The sequence below is a fragment of the Elephas maximus genome, chromosome 7, assembly GCF_024166365.1.
Source record: "Elephas maximus indicus isolate mEleMax1 chromosome 7, mEleMax1 primary haplotype, whole genome shotgun sequence".
In the NCBI taxonomy this organism is placed as follows: domain Eukaryota; kingdom Metazoa; phylum Chordata; class Mammalia; order Proboscidea; family Elephantidae; genus Elephas; species Elephas maximus.
This window is the reverse complement of record NC_064825.1, coordinates 137960632-137981264: the sequence shown is the minus strand read 5'-3', so window position 1 is coordinate 137981264 and position 20633 is coordinate 137960632. Positions and strand designations below refer to the sequence as shown.

The 20633-nt window shown below is 51.0% G+C and overlaps 1 protein-coding gene across 1 annotated transcript; it reads left to right on the top strand.

Annotated features, from left to right (window-relative positions):
• Positions 1-204: 204 nt before the first annotated feature.
• Positions 205-14554, top strand: PSMD13 (proteasome 26S subunit, non-ATPase 13). The gene is made up of 13 exons (XM_049893027.1): positions 205-424; positions 1707-1785; positions 7435-7469; positions 7548-7603; positions 7850-7893; positions 8068-8154; positions 9598-9769; positions 10642-10721; positions 10799-10924; positions 12659-12721; positions 13309-13389; positions 13546-13662; positions 14213-14554. Exons 1-13 carry the CDS (start codon positions 330-332, stop codon positions 14306-14308), a joined length of 1131 nt encoding a protein of 376 aa, XP_049748984.1. The 5' UTR covers positions 205-329; the 3' UTR covers positions 14309-14554.
• Positions 14555-20633: the final 6079 nt, after the last annotated feature.

Genomic DNA, 20633 nt, shown 5'->3' with positions numbered 1-20633 from the left:
CCGCCCCTCGCGTCCGTGCCCGCCTCCCGGCCCAGCAGCACTTGCCCCGCCGCTTCCCGGCCCAGCAGCACTTGCCCCGCCCCTCACGTCCGAGCCCGCCACGCCCACAGCACGCCCTTGCCCCGCCCCCGCACGTTCGTCCTCCCCTCCAAGGGCGCGCGGTTACCCTAACGATCAGCGACCGCCTAGGGTTGGGCGAAGGCGCTCCCGGCCTGCCCCGCGGGACTCGGCGCCGGAAGTGAGTGAGCAGTTCCGGCGGCCGTCCCCACGGCGCTGACATTTCAGCCGTAGACTTGCTTGTGCCGTTGTACTGGCCTCTCCCTGCCGCCATGAAGGACGTACCGGGCTTCCTACAGCAGAGCCAGAGCTCCGGACCTGGCCAGGCCGCCGTGTGGCACCGTTTGGAGGAGCTGTACACGAAGAAGTGAGCGCCGAACCAAGGGAACCCGAGCCCCCGGGGAGGGGAGAGCAAGGCCGAGGGGCTCCGAGGCGGCGGGCCGGGGACGCCGGGGACGGGGAGGGGGCGTGTGGGAGCAGAGCTTGCCTGGGCGGAGGGCGTCAGGCCGGCCGGTTTGTGTGCGGGCAGTGGGGACCGGCCGAGCCGGGAGGGCGGGCTGGAGCCCCGAGGACGGAGCGAAGGGCAGTGACTGAGGCTTCTCAGCTCTCGGTCCTCTGCTCTTACTGAACGGCTGCCGGTTGGGCGGTGAGTTCAGTTCTGATTTCAGTCAAAGAAGCAGGGTAGCAGACCCTGGTGACTCGTCCTTAGCCTTGTCGTAGTTCGATTTCTCACGGTCTAGAGGCAGGAACGGAGGCCGGTGCAGCTCTGTTCTTTTCCTTTTTGATTCTGCGGCTGGTCACCTGCTGGGGTGCCACCGCCTCCACCCTCCCCGTGGTCCCTACTTTGCATTGCACTTCACGTTAGGCTTTATGTCATTAGAGAGATGTCAGAGTTTTGGTTTGTTTAGAAACAGTGAATTCCAGAACAATTAAATTGTCTGTTGCTAAGCTCCAACCTGTTTTAAAAAGAAAACTAAACTGCTGACGCTGGGCTACAGATGTTCCATAGGAAAACACACCTCCTGTACTAACTTCTCTGATAACAACCCTAAGGGTTTGGTGTCGTGCCTTTCATATAGGCATTCGGTACATGTTTTGATGGTGTCCAGCAGCCTTCTGCTATTAGCAGTTTTTGAAGGAAGTTTACAAGGGTGTGATTCTTAGTGCTTGACCAGTAACTGCGGGTATTTGGTAGCACATGGTACTTTTCAAAGCATTTTAATATGTGTTGTTATTAGCCTTCAGTTTTTGGATGAAATGCACCATGCTACTGTTTTAACATTTTACGAATTACTTCACTTGGTAACTCATTCATCCCCATTTATAGATGATGAAACTGAAGCTCAGTTTAAGCACTGGGATTTTAACTTAGATATGTATGATTGCACAGTTCTTATTTCCAGTCGAACCTCAGAATAGCCTTTTGAGGGAGCCAGAAAAATATTCTTCATTTTACACCTGGGAAAACTGAGTCTTAGATTAACATGTTAATATCAATTAAGGCGACATAACCGTTGAGCAGAAGAGCCAGGAGAAGAATTCAGATTCAATAAGACTGCTAGTATTTATCACTTGGTAGGACCATGAAGGCTGAAGGTGTGTGTGACTTGATGCTAGGTTATAGATCTTGAGGGCCTTATGTTTTTCAGGTTGTGGCATCAGCTGACACTTCAGGTGCTTGATTTTGTTCAGGACCCGTGCTTTGCCCAAGGAGATGGTCTCATTAAGGTAAATAATTTACTATGTTAACCAAACCCATTGCTGTTAAGTTGATTCCGACTCATAGCAACCCTGTAGGACAGGGTAGGACTGCCCCATAGGGTTTCCAAAGCTGTAATCTTTACAGAGGCAGTAGACTGCCACATCTTTCTTCCACGGAGCCACTGACCTTTGGGTTAGCAGCTGAGCACTTAACCACTGTGCCACCATGGACATCCATTTACCGTATTAGATCAGATTATGTAAATATGATCAGACTTTTTAGGATCGTTGATAGGCTTTTAGATAATAGCAGTAAACTACACCTCTTCTACAATCGCTGTGTGTCAGACTCTGTCCTGAATACTTTACAGATTTACTCATTTAACTCTCTTACAGAGTCTTAACTTGACAGCAGTGAGTTTTTGTTTTTTGTTTTTAATTTTATAATCTTTAAAACAACTTTGGGAGATAAGTGCTACTGTTGCCCCAATTTTTTAGATGTAAAAGCAGACACCAAGAAGTTAAGTAATCTGTCACAGGTCACAGCTAGTCAGTGGCGGAGAGAAATTCAGGCAGACATTCTGGCTTCCATACATCTAAAATTCCAACCTAAAATTCTGCCATCTAATAGCATGCCTCTGCGTCTTATTGCTCAGAGACTTAGATTTTTGGAGTACTTTAAAAACATACTTGAGGGCATGTCTGACCTCCTCTTACTTCACAAGGGGAAAGGAGAATCAAGATCAGTAGTCCAAGGCTGATTCCCTTGAGGCCATGGTCAGACATGCCCCCTCTTTCTGCCATCTTTATTAATTCTGACACCAACTGTCCCTCCCATAGCACCCTCTACTGGGTTTGATAATTCATTGCAAAAGCCACACAGAACTCACAGACTGTACTCAAAATTACGAGGTTTATTAGGGAAATAATGGTTACAGTTCAGGCTCAAGAACACTCAGGAAACAGTTCTTCCATCAGGACAGCCTCTCCCTGGCCCTCAATCTCTGCCCAAAGGTGCTCAGCTTTCTCTCTCTCTGGGTCCTGCTGGTCTCTGCTGCCGGTCTCTCCTTCTTTGGTGGTGGTGGGCTCTCCTCTTTGGTCTGGAATTGGCTCTCTTTTAAGGTAAAACTGACCAATCCACTTGGTAGGCCACAGTTACCCTATCACACAGTCACCTGGGTAGGAGTTACAAGACTATGGCTAGAAATGCAACATAAAATTAATCAATCAGCAGTCTGTTGCACTGCAACCCATTACCAAACCTGTTGGCATCAAGTCGATTCCGACTTATAGTGACCCCATAGGACAGAACAGAACTGCTGTGTAAGGTTTCCAAGGCCGTAATCTTTACAGAAGCAGACTGCCACGTCTTTCTCCCGTGCAGTGGCTGGTGGGTTTGAACTGCCGACCTTTTGGTTAGCAGCCGAACACTTAACCACTCTGCTGCTAGGGCTTCTTGGAGTACTATACTTTTGGGAAAATATTATTCAAAAATTGAAACTTCAAATTAGGGGATGAGGTAGTATGTAGAGGAGGATTGTCACAGGAGTCCTAGATAACTGCCATCACTGTCTTCCTCACCCCACGACTCTGTGCTTGCCACAGCACTCTGTCCTAAGCAGGGGGACGGGAAGCTGGGGGATCCTGCATAAGACTGTGCTGCCTCTGTAATACAGCACTTTTTTAAAACTTTGGTACTAGAAAAAAAAATACATTTCATTTCCTGGCATTACTAATTAACTGGCATTTCTTTCCTGGAGTTTTAGGAAAGATTGTTTTATCTTTTAATTTAACAGAGAAAACCATGTATTTCTAGATATTTTGGTCATAAGGAGTCATGAATCTAGACCTCAGTAGTCACTTCTTCATTATTTTTTACGTTCTGTTTTAGTTACTTAATGCTGCTATAACAGAAATACCACAAATGCTTGGTGTTAACAAACAGAAATTTGTTTTCTTACAGTTTAGGAGATTAAAAGTCTAAATTCAGGGTTCTGGCTCCAGGGGAAGGCTTTTTGTCTCTTTCAGCCCTGGAGGAAGGTCCTCGTCTCTTTTCAGCTTCTGTCCTCAGTTTCTTGGTGACCTTCAGGTGGCCTGGCATCTGTCTTCCCCCATCTTTTCTTCCTTCCCTGTGTCCAGTCAACTCGGTTTATAGCTCAGGGGTGATTGGCTTAAGACACACCCTATACTGATAGGGCCTCACTAACGTAGTAGGGAAACCCCTCTTCCAAATGGAATTACATCCGTAAGTATGTTGTTAGGTACTGTCGAGCTGGTTCCAACTCATAGCAGCACTATGTACAACAGAAGGAAGCACTGCCTGGCCCTGCACCATCCTCAGAATCGTTGCTATCTTTGAACCCATTGTTGCAGCCAGTGGGTCAGTCCATGTCGTTGAGAGTCTCCCTTTTTTGCTGACCTACGTTACCAAGAACGATATCCTTCTGCAGGGACTGGTCCCTGCTGATAATGCGTCCAAAGTAAGTGAGCCGAAGCCTTGCCATCCTTCTGAGGAGCATTCTGGTTGTGCTTCTCCCAAGACAGATTTATTCGTTCTTCCGGCAGTCCATGGGATATTCAGTGTTCTTCGCCAACGCTGTAATTCAAAGGTGTCAATTCTTCAGTCATCTGGTAGACTCCGTTTTCTGTGCCTTTTTTTCACACTGCATTCTTGGTCCCAGCCTCCCCCAGGCCCTGACAGACCCCATGGATTTGTTCACTGGTAACCTCTGCTCTGAGGTCTTTCCTGACGTTTTTCTCTCTGATGCTAAGTGAATGAAAGATTTGCACTTGCATTGCCACTAGTAGCTAGCATGTGGATAGCCTGAGTTACTCCGAAAGCGTTACTTTATGCATGCTCGTGGCGAGGCTTCCATACCACACTGCTACCCCACCGCCTGGCCTCGCAGGGTTTTCTTGGGTTTATACCATCACCTTGATATTTATTGCCCATGGGCACTGCAGTCCCCTGTGAGCCTAAAGGAAGCCTATGCAGTAAGTTAATGGATGATGTCCGTCCTAACACTTGTTCCCAGGTTCCATGTTACGCTGATGGAAGGTTGGTAGTTGTTTGTCTCCAATTTTTGCTTTGTCTTCCAGTCACTTTTCTAACCGTGACACATGATTCCTCAGCTGCACAGTAACAAAACAGGTCATCAGATTTGAGTTAACTTTTTCCACGGTCAGAATAAGCCTTTAAAAGTTGTTGGGACCCAGCCCCCATAAGTGCAAGATAGATCAGTGTTCATGATGTCCCCAAAAGTAATTGTGAGTTTCTAGAATTAGTGGATGTCATTGGGTAGCTCCATGAATTATAGTAGTTACCTCAGGAAAGTGGCAGCATTTCTCTTTAATGAGGAAGATATTTGAAATGCCCCGTTGTGATGAAGAAATCATTTATTTACTGTAGCCGTATTTAAACATCCAACTGACTATCATAGGGACATTTCCATCTTTACACCTTTATATCCAGGGGAGCTTCAGACTCTACCATCCAGAGTTGAACTGACCTGGAGCTTCCCTCTCTCTGCTTTGCCCACACTAGCTCCTCTTTTTGGGCTCACATCCCAGTGGACAGCATCCCTTCACCCACTTACTCACCCATAGTTCAAGGGTCGGTCATTCCCAACTCCCTCGTCTCTTCCAGCCCACATCTGGTCAAGCTCTGGTTCAGCTTACCAACAGGTGTGTCTCAGACTCTTCGTCCACCTTCACTACTTTCATCCCCTTTCCTCGCCTGTCTTGGCAGTAGCCTATTCACTGGTCTCTCTCCCTCAGTCTTTTCCCTTGCTGTTCTCCCTGCTCCCAGTTAGTTCTTAAATAGAGATGATCTTGAATCTCCTTGCTTAAACCCCTCACTGCCTCTGTGCTGACTGAGGGTACAAGTCTGACTGTCAACCTGGCCCTAACCCCCACACTCTTATCCTCAGAGACACTCCTGAAACATGGTCTGGTTTTTGTCCCTGTCTGGAATGTTCTTCTCCCAACTACTTCCTCTCCCACACCAAATTTGTCCACCTCTCTGACTGCTCTAAACTGCTTAAAACTTAGTCATCACGTGTTCTGGAATAACGTCCCTTGAAATCTCTCCCTTTGGCTCATCCACCAACATGCTTTTTTACTTTCTCTTAAGCTCACATGTTATCAGGAGAGACCAATCCCTAGAGAAGGACATCATGCTTGGTATAGTAGAGGATCAGTGAAAAAGAAGAAGACCCTCAATGAGATGGATTGACAGAGTGGCTGCAACAGTGGGCTCAACCATAACAAACAATTGTGAGGATGGGGCAGGACTGGGCAGTGTTTCATTCTGTTGCACATGGGGTCACTATGAGTCGGAACTGACTTGATGGCACCTAACAACAGCACAAGCTCACAGTATTCTCATTTATCTGTTTGCAAGTCTGTCTTCTCCAGTGGCCTGGAGCTCCCTGCGGGCAGGGTTTTGTCTTGCATATTCTGTGTCTGTAGCATCTAGCAGAGTTTGAGTAAGTGCCCAGGTATCTGCTGGATTTGGTAACAGGACATGTGTAACAAGCCTGTGGCCTTCGAAAACCTGGAGGAACGCCATGCTGTCAGTTGATGGGAATTCCACACAGTCCTCTATTGATTTGGAGTAACCTGAAGAAAGAATATGAGAGTTGTCTTCAGAAGAACCTTATTGGGCCAGTCCACTTCATAGCACCCTGGCGTCCTTTGTGCAGTGTCACTATATTCTCAAGTTCTTAGCGAAGACTGTTTGGAGCAGAGGACAGACCAGAGACTCCTGATGGTGAGATCAAGAGGCATTTATTACTCATGGAATAAACAGGACAGAGATAGAGCAGAACAACATGCATCATCATTAGCCTAGGTTCCTCGAAGGCAGGCTCCTGTCCACTGGGTGTTATCAGATCACATTCAAGTGCACCCTACTTCATGCCTGGGGGAGAACACCTAAGCTCCTCTCTCCGGGGCTTACACGTTAATCAGACAGCCATGTTTATGTGCCAGATAGCTTGTACGAAGAACAGGTGGGTGAAGGGACAAAGAAAAAGAGGTAATAAGAGGAAAAAAAAAAACCAAACCCATCGCTGTCAAGTTGGTTCCGACTCATAGCCACTCTATAACACAGAGTAGAACTGCCCCATAGGGTTTCCAAGAAACATCTGATAGATTCAAACTGCCGACCTTTTGGTTAGCAGCCGTAGCTCTTACATACTACGCCACCAGGGTTTCCAGTAAAAGGAAAAAGGGGGTAATAAATTGGAAAGCCCCGTGTAGGCCATGGACATCGTTTATTGCCTCTGTTCAGAGTGGGCTAGATTTACAGGCAGCAGAGAATAGCTCTTTCTTGTTTACCCTACTAAAGCCAAACAGAGCTCCGGATTTCTTCAGAGGGTGATCATCTTCCTGTGAGACACACTCTTTACTCGTGTCAGCATCTAGGGAGATGGCGAGAGAGATGAAGCATGCCTGTGCACCCAGAACTTTGATGACCTTAAACAGGCCTTAATATGGGTTTTCTGTCATTGAGCAAAAAAATACTGAAGGCCTACTGTGTGCTTGGCATTGTGGTTGTAAACTCATAACTGGATGGCATTGATACAGTTTCGTTAACTAAAGTCAGTGCTCAGAGCCTTGATTTTGCAGAGTGAAAGACATGCTGTAATTATTCTCCCTGCTTTGATTTGACAGCTTTACGACAACTTCATCAGTGAATTTGAGCACAGGTAAAACCCTTTTGTCTGTCTTTGACTTTGAAATGAGTGTGTCGACACTCACTGCTTAGATGCTGGCTTTTGTTTCAGGGTGAACCCTCTGTCCCTGGTGGAGATCATTCTTCATGTCGTCAGACAGATGACGGGTGAGCCTGGCTTTGCTTCGTGAACGAGCAGATTCACACAGTAGTTAAAGTGATCTTGAAGTACAGGTTCATAGAATTCTGTATTTTGATGGAAAACATCATACTTCAAGTTATGTTTTTATTATACATGATAGTCTAAATTTTTAAGATTTTCCCACCTAAAATTGGTTTCTCAGTTGGCAGTAGCCAGTCTGCAAAGGTTCTCTGTTGGTGGTTCTTCTGACTTTGTTCCTCTTCCTTCTCTAGATCCAAACGTGGCTCTCACTTTTCTGGAAAAGACTCGAGAAAAGGTAACGAGGTCTGGCGACACAGCTCAAAATGTGTGTGGTCGACAGCTGTGTCTGGGCTCTGGCTGCTCCTCGGGCCAGCTGCTCCTCGGGCCGGCTGTTCCCTGGCCCTGTGCACCGTGTGCACGTGAGTGTCTCTGTGCTGCTCCTGAGGGCCCTTGTTGCTGATGTCCACAGGTGAAAAGCAGCGATGAGGCAGTGATCCTGTGTAAGACAGCAATTGGAGCGCTAAAATTAAACATCGGGGACCTGCAGGTTACAAAGGTAAGGTTGCCGTGACACAGGTTTGCCTTCAACGTAAAAAGCTGTTTAAGCCTGTAGAAAAAAATCTTGCTTTTTTTCCTTAACTGTTTATTTTTAAGTAATTTAGATTATAGAAAAGTTGCAAAAATAGTACAAAGCAGTCTCCTATAGCCTTCTCCCCAATCCCCAGCTGTTACATTTTACTGCTTTTCCTGTTCATCTCTGCACACGAGTGTCGTGTGACCACGGTACCTCCAAAGCCTTCACGGCCCCTCACTGGTTAGTGTCAGCCTTCTTCCACCAACAACTGACTGTTCTGCACCTCCCCCTGCCCCCCAACACACACACCTTTTAGGCGTTGTTGGAGTTTCCTGTATGGATGCCTTTCTCGTTTTAATTTTGGTGGTTCTGGGGACAGGTGGTGGCCTTGGGTGGCAGTGAGACAAATTTATATACTTGGGCAACCTTGTTTAACCAGAAAGTGCATGTAGTTTGTCATTGTTTGTTTCAGTAATCATAGCATTAAAGAAAACATTGGAGGTAAAATAGTTAAAGTCGCTCCTGTTCTCATTGCCCTAAAAATACTCTTTATTGTTGTATACCACTTCCCAGCCCTGGCCTGCTTATGAGAGCCCAGAGCAGCCAGAGCACCCCCTCCCTCTGCCTCCACAGGCCATGTGCTTCTCATGCCTGGCTGCCTCGGGCCTCACTGACACATGTGCAGCCCGGATGGCGGGAGGCAGGGCTCTCACTTACTGCGTGTCGTCATGCGGTGTGTGTGGCCCATTGGCTTTGACTGCTATGTGGTCTCCAGTGTGTGATTGCCCCACACTGTGTCTCTGTTTTGTTCTACACAGAGCATAGCAGCTGTCCACATTCTTGTGCCTGGCCTCTGTGTACGTGGCAGTCTCATGGAGTGTGCCTGGGGTTGGGGTGGGTGTGGGGTGCATGCCTCCCCTTTTCCCAGGCTCTGCCACGTATTTCTGCAAAGAGGGTTATGCCCCACCACAGGCAGGGTGTCCTACAGTACCGAATCATCAGCGCTTGATATCATCACTCCTTTTAATCTTTGCCCAGCGTATGGGATGAAATGGTATCTCACTGGTATCTTTACCTGTATTTCCCTGATGACTAGTGGGTTTTTGGCCATTCATGTTTCCACTTCTTAAATTGCCCGTTTATATCTTTTGCCCTTTTTTCTACTGCATTGCTTATCTCCTGGTTGGTGTAAGAGTTCTATACGTCCTGGATCATAGTCCGTCACGGGTTACATGTGCTGTAAAAATCTTTTTCCTGTCTGTGGCTTTACTTTGTACCTTTTTTGTGTTTTGAATGAACTCAAGTGTTCTATTCTCGTATAGTCATTCAGTCTGCCTTTGTGGTTTACACTGTTTTTTTATCTTAGTATGTGTTACGGTAAACATTTCTTGAGTTAAGGAAAACAGCCTTGCCTCCTGTGTGTAGGAGACAATAGAGGATGTTGAAGAAATGCTCAACAACCTGCCTGGCGTGACATCTGTCCACAGCCGCTTCTACGACCTGTCCAGTAAATACTACCAGACTATCGGGAACCATGCCGCCTATTACAAGGATGCCCTGCGGTTTCTGGGCTGCATCGACATTAAGGACCTGCCAGGTAGCATCACTCGGGTTTGCAGGAGCTGTGTGGTGCTCAGTCAGGGAGCTCAGGCTGTTCCCATGCGTCCTTTGGGGGGACAGCCCTGTACCAGAGCATGGGACAGTCTGCCTGTGCAGCAGCTTCTACACTGTTCCTGCCTTCTTCTCCAGCCCCCCACTGCCCTTCTCTGCGTCTGCTGTTTCCCAAGCCAGAGGTCTTCTTAAGAAGCAGTGTTGTGAGCCCTCAGAGCGCCCGGAGGGGGTGCCCAGTGAGGTCTTTGTAGCGGAGACCATGAGAGCCAATTAGTATGTTTCAAGGATTTGAGAGTGGAGAGAAAAGTGGCCAGTGAGTTTTGAGGAAAACGCAAGGAATACGTGCTGAGAAAAGACTTTTCAGCCTATTTTAGGTGTTTTTTTTTGCACTGTACTGCTGAAGCTAAGCAGGTCAGCAAGTCCTAGAATGTGGATACAGCTTTGGTGGGAAAACACTGGAAAATGCAGCTGTGGTCATAGGAGAACAAGGAGCTGCTGTGCGGGAACGGGAGGCCTGTTGGTTCTAGTCAGAAAAGGCTGATGCAGCCAGATGAGCGAGAAGCGTGGTACTGCTTCCCCAGCAGGCAGCCTGGGGCTTTGAGGAGCTCATGCTCTGGGAAGTGGTTCAGGCTGGGAACAGAAACCGAGCCACAACATTTAGGGAAACACAGATGCATGTGCTCCTGCAAGACTCGGTGTGGTTCCTGCTGTCATCTCAGCCCAGTGCTTGAGAAGAGATGGCCAGCGTCCAGGCTCTGGTGGAACCACTTAAGGGAGGTTCCTGTGCTTTTTACATGAGATTTTAGCGCCACCGAAGGCCCGATTGCGGGACTGACTGCGTGTTTGTTGTTGCCACAGTGTCGGAGCAGCAGGAGAGAGCTTTCACTCTGGGGCTCGCAGGACTGCTTGGCGAAGGAGTGTTTAACTTTGGAGAGCTCGTAAGTCGACCTGGACACAGATCCCTAGTGAAGGGACAGCTGTGGCGGTTTTTGGCTGACCACCTTCCCCCTCACAGCTCATGCACCCCGTCCTGGAGTCGCTGAGGAACACGGACCGGCAGTGGCTCATTGACACCCTCTATGCCTTCAACAGTGGCAACGTCGAGAAGTTCCAAGCCCTGAAGACCGCCTGGGGCCAGCAGGTGAGCCAGGTGGGGTGACTGAATGCTCCCATGTGTCTCTGCGCCCGCCTATGCACATGTTTACTGAGCACCTTCCGTCTGCATCCACCTGCCGTCTGCACCCTACCTTCCATCTGTACCCCACCTTCTGGCTGCACCCCACTTTCCTTCACTCACCGTCCGTCTGTACCCCACCTTCTGTCTGCACTACACCAGCTGTCTGTACCCGCCTTCCATCTGCACCCCACCTGTCTTCACCCCACCTTCCTTTTGTCAGCACTCCACCTGCTGTCTGCACCCCACCTTCCTTCTGTACCCACCTCCAGTCTGCACCCACCTTCCCTCTGCACCCCATCTACCATCCGTTCCCACTTTCTTTGTTCATACTGGCACTTGGGGTGCATGCAGAGAAGGGGCAGGAGCCAAGCCTTGCTCTCAGAGGTCTGGCTTTGTTGTGGAGACTCAGATGGCCTAAGAGGTGAGTGAGTTGCAGTGCTGATCAGCGCTAGAGCCACAGAGGCGGGTGTTCTCAGGATAGAGCAGGCAGCTCCCTGCGCACGGGGCAAGGTCAGGGTGGCCCAGAAGTTTGCTCCTGAACAAATGGTGCCTTTTGTGACCTTAAGGATGACTAGAAGTGAGCCAGGTAGAGAGGGTGGAAGAGCACTCTCAGCAGAGGGAAAGGAGGCTTCTAGCGTGTTTGCTGATCTGATGTAGGGCAGGGTAGGGGGCTCTGGAGGATGGGGTACAGCTGGCGAGAGGGGTGGTTCAAGGGACCTGAGCTTTAACAGCGTGTTTATTCTCTATTTTTTAATGAAGCTCTTAGAGACAAACGTTACTAAATGTTATAGTTACTCTTGTTGGTAGCAATTGTTTGTGTTACTGTGTTTGTTGTACTTTTCTGAAACTGTTTCCTCAAGTCTATGATGAGCTTGTGAAAATCCACCCACAGTGGCGCTCAGTCCAGGCAGAAAGGCCTGACGCAGTTGGCCAACTGGTGTGACTGTGTGTAGGTCTTGCTCAGAATAACAGCTGCTGGGAAAAATGGGGACTGCTGTAGGAGCTTAAAGAAAACACTTCAGACTAGTGTGACTGCTCTCTCCAAGCCGCAGGGAAGCTGTTGGGGAGGGAGGGTCTTTTCTAAAGAGCTTGGCGACAGCCCCAGTAGCAGGTGGCCCTATCAGGACTGCTGTATTGGGCTGTCAGGTTACTCAGCTTTCCCACGTGATCAGCTCAGTACCTCTGTGCTCCCCAAACAACCCTTGACCCATCAAGAGAGCACGTGGAGGTGTTGCAGAGGGTATGTTCTAGTTCTCACGACAATGATCCTTTCCACTGTCGATTAATAACTTGTTCTTTTGACTCAGAACAAGTCTCCCGGGCTTATGAGGTCCTTTCCTTGGAGCGACTGCTGGGCCAGCTGCCTGACACTGCCCAGTGCAGGGGTCTTCTTGAAGCTCCCGTACCTTGTGTCTAGCCTCATACTGTTTGTGGCACTAGGACAGGCCTTCCATTGTAAACTCCTTATCTTGAAAACGGCCTTTCAGCTAGGAAATCTTTACAATTCCCTAAGAAAAGTGAAGTTTGAGTCACTTGGAGCTAACCGTGAGCCTCGCAATGGACACGTGAAGTACTTAGATTTACCTGGCTTTTGTTTGACCTCCAGCTGTGGAAAGAATTTCAGGGCCTGTGTTATGTATTAAGTGGCTGAGAGCCGTGACTGAGGCAGCATTACCTTTCTGCCTTCTGCCCTTGTAGCCCGACTTAGCTGCCAACGAAGCCCAGCTCCTGAGGAAAATCCAGCTGCTGTGCCTCATGGAGGTAAGTGGGCCCGACAGGCTCTGTGCCCTCTCCTGGGGCAGTTTAAACTTTCAGAGACACTTCTGCCACACCCTACTCCTGCCTCCTGTGCCCCTTTATACATTTGTCTCCGGAGAGTCCCTGACTGTCATACTAAGAGGCTCCCTTCTGGAGCACGTCTCCCTGTATCCCCATCCTTTGTCACACGTGTCCCTCTCCACCTCAAAAATATAAGCTTCTTGAAAAAATGGGCCTGTGTTCCTGGCTCACCCCGTACCCACCTCCATGCGCAGTCTTGGCTGTGGCCTCGCACTCAACTCCCTGCCCAGCTCCACGTGTGGCTGCAACCATGGTCCTGTCCTATTCGGTGGGAAGATGGTGCCATGGTTGTACGGTTAAAAGATTGTTTTCACCTTGACCCTTCTTATGTGAGCATTGAAAGCTTGTTGTTAATGGGACATGTGACTGATATCATGAAAATGTCAGTGTGTGGGGCTTCCCTAATAAGATGAGCTATGTTTTCAGAGCAAGTATTGACCAAAAATCTGTATCAACTAGCTGACTGACAGTTTTTATTTGGGAAAATAGCTAATAAAATTTTTTTTCAGATGACTTTCACACGGCCTGCCAACCACAGACAGCTCACTTTTGAGGAAATTGCCAAAAGTGCCAAGATTACTGTGAATGAGGTGTGTTTTGGGGGGCTCGAAGCTGCTGCCCAAGGCACAGGGTCCGTCGGAAACAACAAGAACGAGCGTCTGGTTTCCTATATTTTGAAAGCCAGTCACATCCTGGCTGGGGGCAGGTGGGCAGCAGGTCTCAGTCCTGCCCTGCTCTGTCCACAGGTGGAGCTGCTGGTGATGAAGGCGCTGTCAGTGGGGCTGGTGAGGGGCAGCATTGACGAGGTGGACAGGCGTGTGCACATGACCTGGGTGCAGCCCCGCGTGCTGGACCTACAGCAGGTGGGCTAAGAGCACGGCCGCCTTGGTGGGGTGGTATCTGCTCTTGGTTTTGTTTGGATGGGTGCCATTTTTGGAAGAACGTATTCTTAGGCAAGAGATTTCAGAGAATAAATTACTGCTCTAGGGACCAAAGCTTTCCAAGAACAGTTTAATGCAGGCCTGGATTTGAACCCTGCATTTAAAAGCTTATGTGACAACTGTGAGGTTGTGCTAGTGGCACCTGTTAATCCTAAAATTGGTGCTCTGACCAAACACGCTCCCAGTTCTGTGATTTGAGCTCAAATCCATCTTGTTCACATTTTCTGGAGACTTAATCCTGTGGATTTCCTCTACTCCTGCCTGTTTTCTTTCTGAATGTCCTGAGATAAGAGTTGGCTGGGGTGATCCCATCACACCCCTCCCCTCTCTCGTCCACAGCTGTGGTGCCTTTTTTTGCTAGCACTGCCCTAAATTAGAGTTAGCTGGGGACAGAGAACTGCAGCCAGCTGCAGTGGGGTTGGCAGCGGATCGCCCCCACTGCAGCCTGACGCCTCTGGTGGTGTCTGCACAGATCAGGGGCATGAAGGACCGCCTGGAGCTCTGGTGCACGGATGTGCGGAGCATGGAGATGCTGGTGGGGCACCAAGCCTACGACATCCTCACCTAGTGTTGGCCACGAAGACCCGTGTCTCCCGGCAGCCAGGTTCTGTTGAAGCAGTGACCGTTCCTCCTTGAGGAGAGCAGCCCAGCCATGGGCAAGGGCTCCTGTGGGGGCAGGGCAGGGGTTGTGCCCACAGGGGTGCAGCCCAGGCTCAGAGGGCTTGGAGCTGATCTCCATGCACAACCAGCTGCGTGAACACCTTCCAGTGGGGCCTAAGAATGTTTCTCTAATAAACATCTCCTTTGTCCTTTCTGTGGTTCCGTTTCCTGGGGCTTAGCTTCCAGGTCAAGCCTGTGCCCAAAGGGACCAGAACCCTGAGATGGAGCCTGGATGGGCTTGAAGGGCTGAGTGTGGCCCTTTCCTTCCCTCCCTGGCAGATGGCACAGGGCCAGGAACTCACCCCGGGGAGCCCACAGCACACCACCTCACACACACGGAGTAACTACAGAGAAGCACACGGGAGCGGCATTTAATGTCACGTTTCACCCATGCGTGGAGCTTCACTTGAAGGAGCTCTTCTTGTAGTGGTCCAGGTGGGATAAGATCCAGCCCGCAGGGAGCAGGAAGATGCAGAAAAAGCTGATGAGCCCGACTGCCTGCTCCTGCCAGAAGGAAAAGGCAGATGAGGGTCAGTGTAGGGCCACTGGGGAGAGTCTGCCTGACCACCCATCTGAGACACCCACCTCGCAGGCTGCCCTTGAGAGCTGCAGGCAACAGATTCCCGTTGGCCCTTGGCTTTGTCTGTCCCTGACTTCTGGGCAGGCTGTGCGGATGAACATGCACCAGGCAGCCTGATTTGCAACTCTGGGTAGGGGGCAGTTGTGGGGCCTGTTGTCCAGAGAGGCCAGGACACAGCTGTGGGCCCTGGGCCAGCTTGGTTCGCCCCTGCGGTGCCCTGGAATGGCCACACACTTGTCACACCAGCCCACCCCTACCCCTCCTGGCATGCACCTGGCCTTCCCACCCCTTCCACCAGGTGCACAGGCACGGCCCAGATACTTGCATCAGCTCTCTGTACAGCGTGCACATTGTGGGGCCACTCAGGGTGACACAGATGAGCATTCATGTTGCTCACAGAGAAGCACAGGCCCCTGTGTGCACCCCACAGTATGCACCCCACTATCTGTCCGGAGGGTGGGGGGAGGGGATCGTGTTCCTGTGCCGTGTGTGTGTGTTCATATAGAAAGAGTCCTAGTGGTGCAGGGGTTAGGCACTCACATCAGCCTCTCCGTCAGAAAGATGTGCTGCTCTTGTAAAGATGACGGCAGCCTTGGAAGCCCTGTGGGCAGTTCTCTGTCCTGTAGGGTCGCTGTGGGTCGGAATCCACAGCAGCAGGTTTAACAGGTTTCCATCTGTGTGTGTGCGTGTGTGTGTTTGCGTGTCTCAGCGTGTGTATGTATATATAAGTGTATGTTTATGCGTGTGTGTATATATGTATGCCTGTGAGTGTGTGTGTCACATACACAGAGGGACCCAGCCTGGAACCCACCACTTTCAGTGGTTCTCAGACAACAGCCGAGGCCCCTTCACTTGGCTTCCTTCTGACGAGTCTGGCCCAGCCCCCACCCTCTGTCCCCTGAAGCTGAGTCAATGCCAGGTGGAGCGCAGTCCTGGCCTACGTGGAAGGGTTCAGCATTTAGTGCTATGACCTTGGGCAGATAACCTTCTAGACTGCGGCTTACTGAGGCTGAGGCTGACGAGTCAGGCCCTCCTGGGGCTGAGGTGCTGAGTGGAGGGTACATTAGCGGCTTCTCGACCTTGAGTCACCTTCCAGAAGAGTCCACACCTCCTCCCCACAGCCCTAAACCCAACCAGATCTGCTCCCGATACCCCAGCCCAGTCGGGCCCTCAGTGCCTAGAGGCCACTCACCCTGGCGGAGGTGGGTGTCCTGGCTGGCTTGGCAGAGATTGGTGCCCTGGGGGCCACCTGGCTCCTCAGGGGGGCCTGGAGCAGCCGCGCAGTTGGGAGCAGCCTCAGCATAGTTCTCAGGTGTCCTCTGCCCAGAGCGTCCTTGGCGTGAAGTGTCCTCTGCCCAAGTACTGCTAGGTTTTTTATAGCCCAAGGGGAGAGCTGCAGCTGTCCTCTCTTGTTGCCGGGTGGCAGGGGGACACGTGCTTGGAGCCGGGGGAGAGCCAACCTCAGACGCACCCTGAGTACGCGTCCCTGGCTGTGACGCTGCGGGACAGGTCAGGGACAGGGCCTTGAGGGCACCTGGGAAGGGTCCCACTTTTGTATGAGAGATGGGAGCTCAAGGAAGGCTCAGCCTGAGGTCTATTGGAGAGCACAGGGCCGGCCTTAGCCACAATTCAGCTGGCTTTCAGGTTCCTGGTGCGTGTGCCCTGCGCAGGTTCAGTGCTGTGCCATGGGGCTGACCTGGGCTCTGCCTGCGATGCTGTTTCCTCTGCCCACTCTTGTGATGTGGGCAGTCCCCTGCCATGCTCTGGGGGGCAAGAGCTCAGCAGGCTTCTCAGTGCCAGCGGAGGGGCACGTCTCACCCCAAGTCCCTGCTGAGCAAGCTTGCACGCAGGCAGAGGCTCTAGGCATCCTCAGTCAGTGCCAGAGACTAGCGTGGCTCTCCCAACAGGCTCAGCCGGGACCAGCTATCCTGACCCCAGTCCACCTCCTCCAGCCATAGCCGCCATCCTCACTGGACCCTCCTGGGAGTTGAGCTTGATTCCTGCCCCTGCCCTGGGTGTCTTCCAAGGGCTCCCCCTGCCCTCCCCTCACCCTCCAGATGCTCAGGCTCCAACCCACCCCACACCAACACCAACATGGACATAGCCAAGTCCAGTGCCTTCCCCATGACCATCCTTGCCCCCACTGCAGCTGCCCTGACATGTGCTCCACGGCCTGTTTTTCCCCGTGGGAGCCCCACAATCCTTTCAGAACAAGCCTCCTCACTCCCTCTCCTGCACTCACCTTGGGATAATATCTTCCTTGTTACCACAGCCTCCAAGGCCCTAACTGATGTGACCACTGCCTGCCCTGCTGGTGTTGGCTTCTGCCCACATCTGTTTTCCATGCCTGGCCCGGCCTCACTCCCGCCCCAGGGCCTTGGCACATGCTGGGCGCTTTGCTGGACAGCCTTTCCCACATGTTTTCACCTAGCCGGCGTGGTTGTACTGTTCAGCTTTCAGGGGTTCCCCCATTATGTCTACACAGCACCCCCTGCCAGCTCTTACTCCCGTAGTGTGTGCTTGTCAAGCTTGTCGCCCTGTGAGGCCTGGCTCTGCAGTTCTCTCAATGGATTGAGTTTCCGTTGCACACCAGGGTCTGGGCTAGACTCGGGGATACGAGGCTGGTTTCTTCGCATCCTGTCCCAGAAATGATGAAAACGGGGGGATTTGACCCCACCCACCCGCAGATGAGACAGGAGAGGGCTGCCCAGAGTTTGCCCTTCCAGGCCAGACCAGACCGAGTGGACCCAAGTCCAGGGCTGGGAAGAGGTAAGGTTGTGCTCACACCAGTCCGGAAGCCCCCAGGCCTTGCAGGGTCATTGTCTGCACCCCAGGACCCCACGGCCACCTCACTCATGATGACTGTGCCCCAACAAGGCTGTGTGGAAATGGTGGATTCACGAAGCGTGCTCTCTCCACCAGGAATCGCTTTTCCTCTGCTCTTCCCAGAAACCACGTTGTCCAGGCTCCCCCTCCCAGGGCCACAGGCCAGCGTTCTGAATGTTATCTCTGGAGCAGCCCCAGGCACTGGGGGGCTCTGCCCCTCCTCAGAAGTAATCCTTCCGCCTCAGCCTGTAATTACAGCTTTGGGGTCCAGTGGGGATCAGCTGGCCTGGGTGTTTCTTCTTTCGGTGATAAGGCTGCCCCCCGGGCCTGGCTTGAGAGCAGCCTCCTGGGGGGGATGGGTTGCAGCTGCCGGTCTCCAGCTGGGCTCCCCAAACAAGCCTGGGGGAGACAGCCCTGGGGAATTAAGGGGGGTGCAAGGAGGAAGAGCCCTATCAGACTTGGGGTTCCCTGACCTCCCTGGTCTTTCAGAGCACAACCCCCCTGGCTCCGCTGTTCCCCCAGCTGCGGTGGGGGGGAGGGTGGTGAGGCGGCTCCCCACCAGCCGCAACAACCACCTGGGCCCCCCAGAAATCCCAGCCCCCTCACCACCTGCGGCTCTGGGCACCCGCTGGGCACAGCCCTGAGCCCTGGACCAGGAGGAGGTAGCAGCCAAGCAGGGTCACATTAAACAAGAAAAGGCCTAGTGGGGTGCAGGGTGGGGATGAGGCCCCTGCAACACCTGGGAAACAGGCTCTCGGAGGGTCCAGGGGCCCCGTCCCTGCCGGATAGAGTGACCTGTGGCTGGACCTCACCCTCCAGCCCCGCCCGGCGCGGCCCCTTGCGGCCTGCAGGCACCTGTGGGCAGCTGGCGCCACCCTGTGTCCAGACTCGGACTCGCAGGTACGGGGGGCCTCGCCCGGAGTCTGGGGTGCAGGGAACACGCACATTCCTACAAGCACCAGTTGGCTTGTGAGTTTTTCGTTGTACTGGAAATCTATTTCTTCACATAAAACAGTGGTTCTCAAAGTGGAGTTCCTGGGCTGGCAGCACCATCATGACCTGGGAACTTGGGAAACCGAGTCAGAAAGCTGGGTGGGGCCCTGGGGGATTCTCTCGTTGGCTCGTTAGAGAACCACTTTCATGGTGTATAAAATGTGCTGCTCACTCCCAGAAAAAAAAATCTCATGCAGGTTGCAAAACTCAGCCTACCCTGTCAACACAGAAGTGCCTTCCACCAAGTGGAGTTTAATGAGGCTTTGGGGCCTAGAGGGTCAGTCCTGTAGGGGAGTGGCCAGGGGCAGATTGCCCAATAAGTAAGGTAAGCATGGGTTTACATGTGCTTACTTACTAATCTGTAGTGAACAATTTCACATTTTTCACCACATCAAAGATTCTGCTAGGTATGGCTGGCATCTGTCTCTCTTCCAACCCCATACCCTCTTCCTACAGAAAGCCTCTTTCCAAATTTACAATTCCTGACAGAGACCGAGTACCCAGTGAGCAAGGTAACCCAGTAAACACCCAGTGCCGTTGAGTAAGCACGGGCTTATTTGTGTTTATTTACTAACCTATGGTGAATGTCTTTGGCCAAAAGATGTGGTGAAAAACATATGCCCAATCCTCACACACCCAACCTGTCCCCCTCACCTGGGAAGCTTACCTCCTGCTCAAGTCCTTCCAGACGGTTCTTCCCACACGGAAATTCTGGTGCCGCTGCAGAGAGACACAGCATTTCTATAACTCTTGACATTTCGGGTGGTAAAACTGCCGAAATGAAAGTAAAACTTTATTAGGTTTTCTTTTCTTTGGTGTTTACAATGTTAAACGATGCCTACCGTGAACCTCAGTCCCAAGAGCAGGGGACGTTTTCTTTTATTTCGACTAAAGGGAAATTACACTTGACACTGTTAACTGGTACAGTAGTTCCTTTTGGCAGTGTAATGAACAGTGACCGAAAACAGTATGCTTATTATCTTACTGTCAGTGACCAGGAGTCCTCTGCTCAGGTCTCACCAGGTGTGGCCCAGGTATTGGTGGGCTGTGTTCCCATCTGGCACCAGGGGCCTCCCCCAAGCTTGCTGGTTGTTGCTAGAATCCAGTTCCGCCGAGCTCGCGAGACTGGAGGCTGCCCTCAGATTCCTATGCGTGGTCCCTCTGTAGGCAGTTCCCAACACGGTCATTTGCCGCTTCAAGTACAGGAGATGCTCTCCTGCTTCAATTCTGACTAATTTTTCTTTTTTAAGATTTTTTTTATCAAGATGAAATTCATGTATCATATGATTAACAATTTTTTGAAGTATACAGTCGGTGACATTTAGTGCATTTGCAATGATGTACAACTACCACCAATATCTAGTTCTGAAACATTTTCTTACCCCAAAAGAAAACCCACAGACATTAAACAGTCACTCCCTATTTTGCCTCCTCCCAGTCTTTCTGTCTCCATGGATTTGCTTGTTCTGGAAATTTCTTATAAACTGAATCATAGAGTAGGTGACTTTTTTTTTTTAATAATTTTTATTGTGCTTTGAGTGAAAAAAGTTTACAAATCAAGTCAGTCTCTCACACAAAAACTTATATACACCTTGCTACATACTCCCAATTGCTCTCCCCCTAATGAGACAGCCCACTCTCTCCCTCCACTCTCTGTTTTCATGTCCATTTCGCCAGCTTCTAACCCCCTCCACTCTCTCATCCCCCCTCCAGGCAGGAGATGCCAACATAGTCTCAAGTGTCCACCTGACCCAAGAAGCTCACTCCTCACCAGCATCCCTCTCCAACCCATTGTCCAGTCCAATCCATATCTGAAGAGTTGGCTTCGGGAATG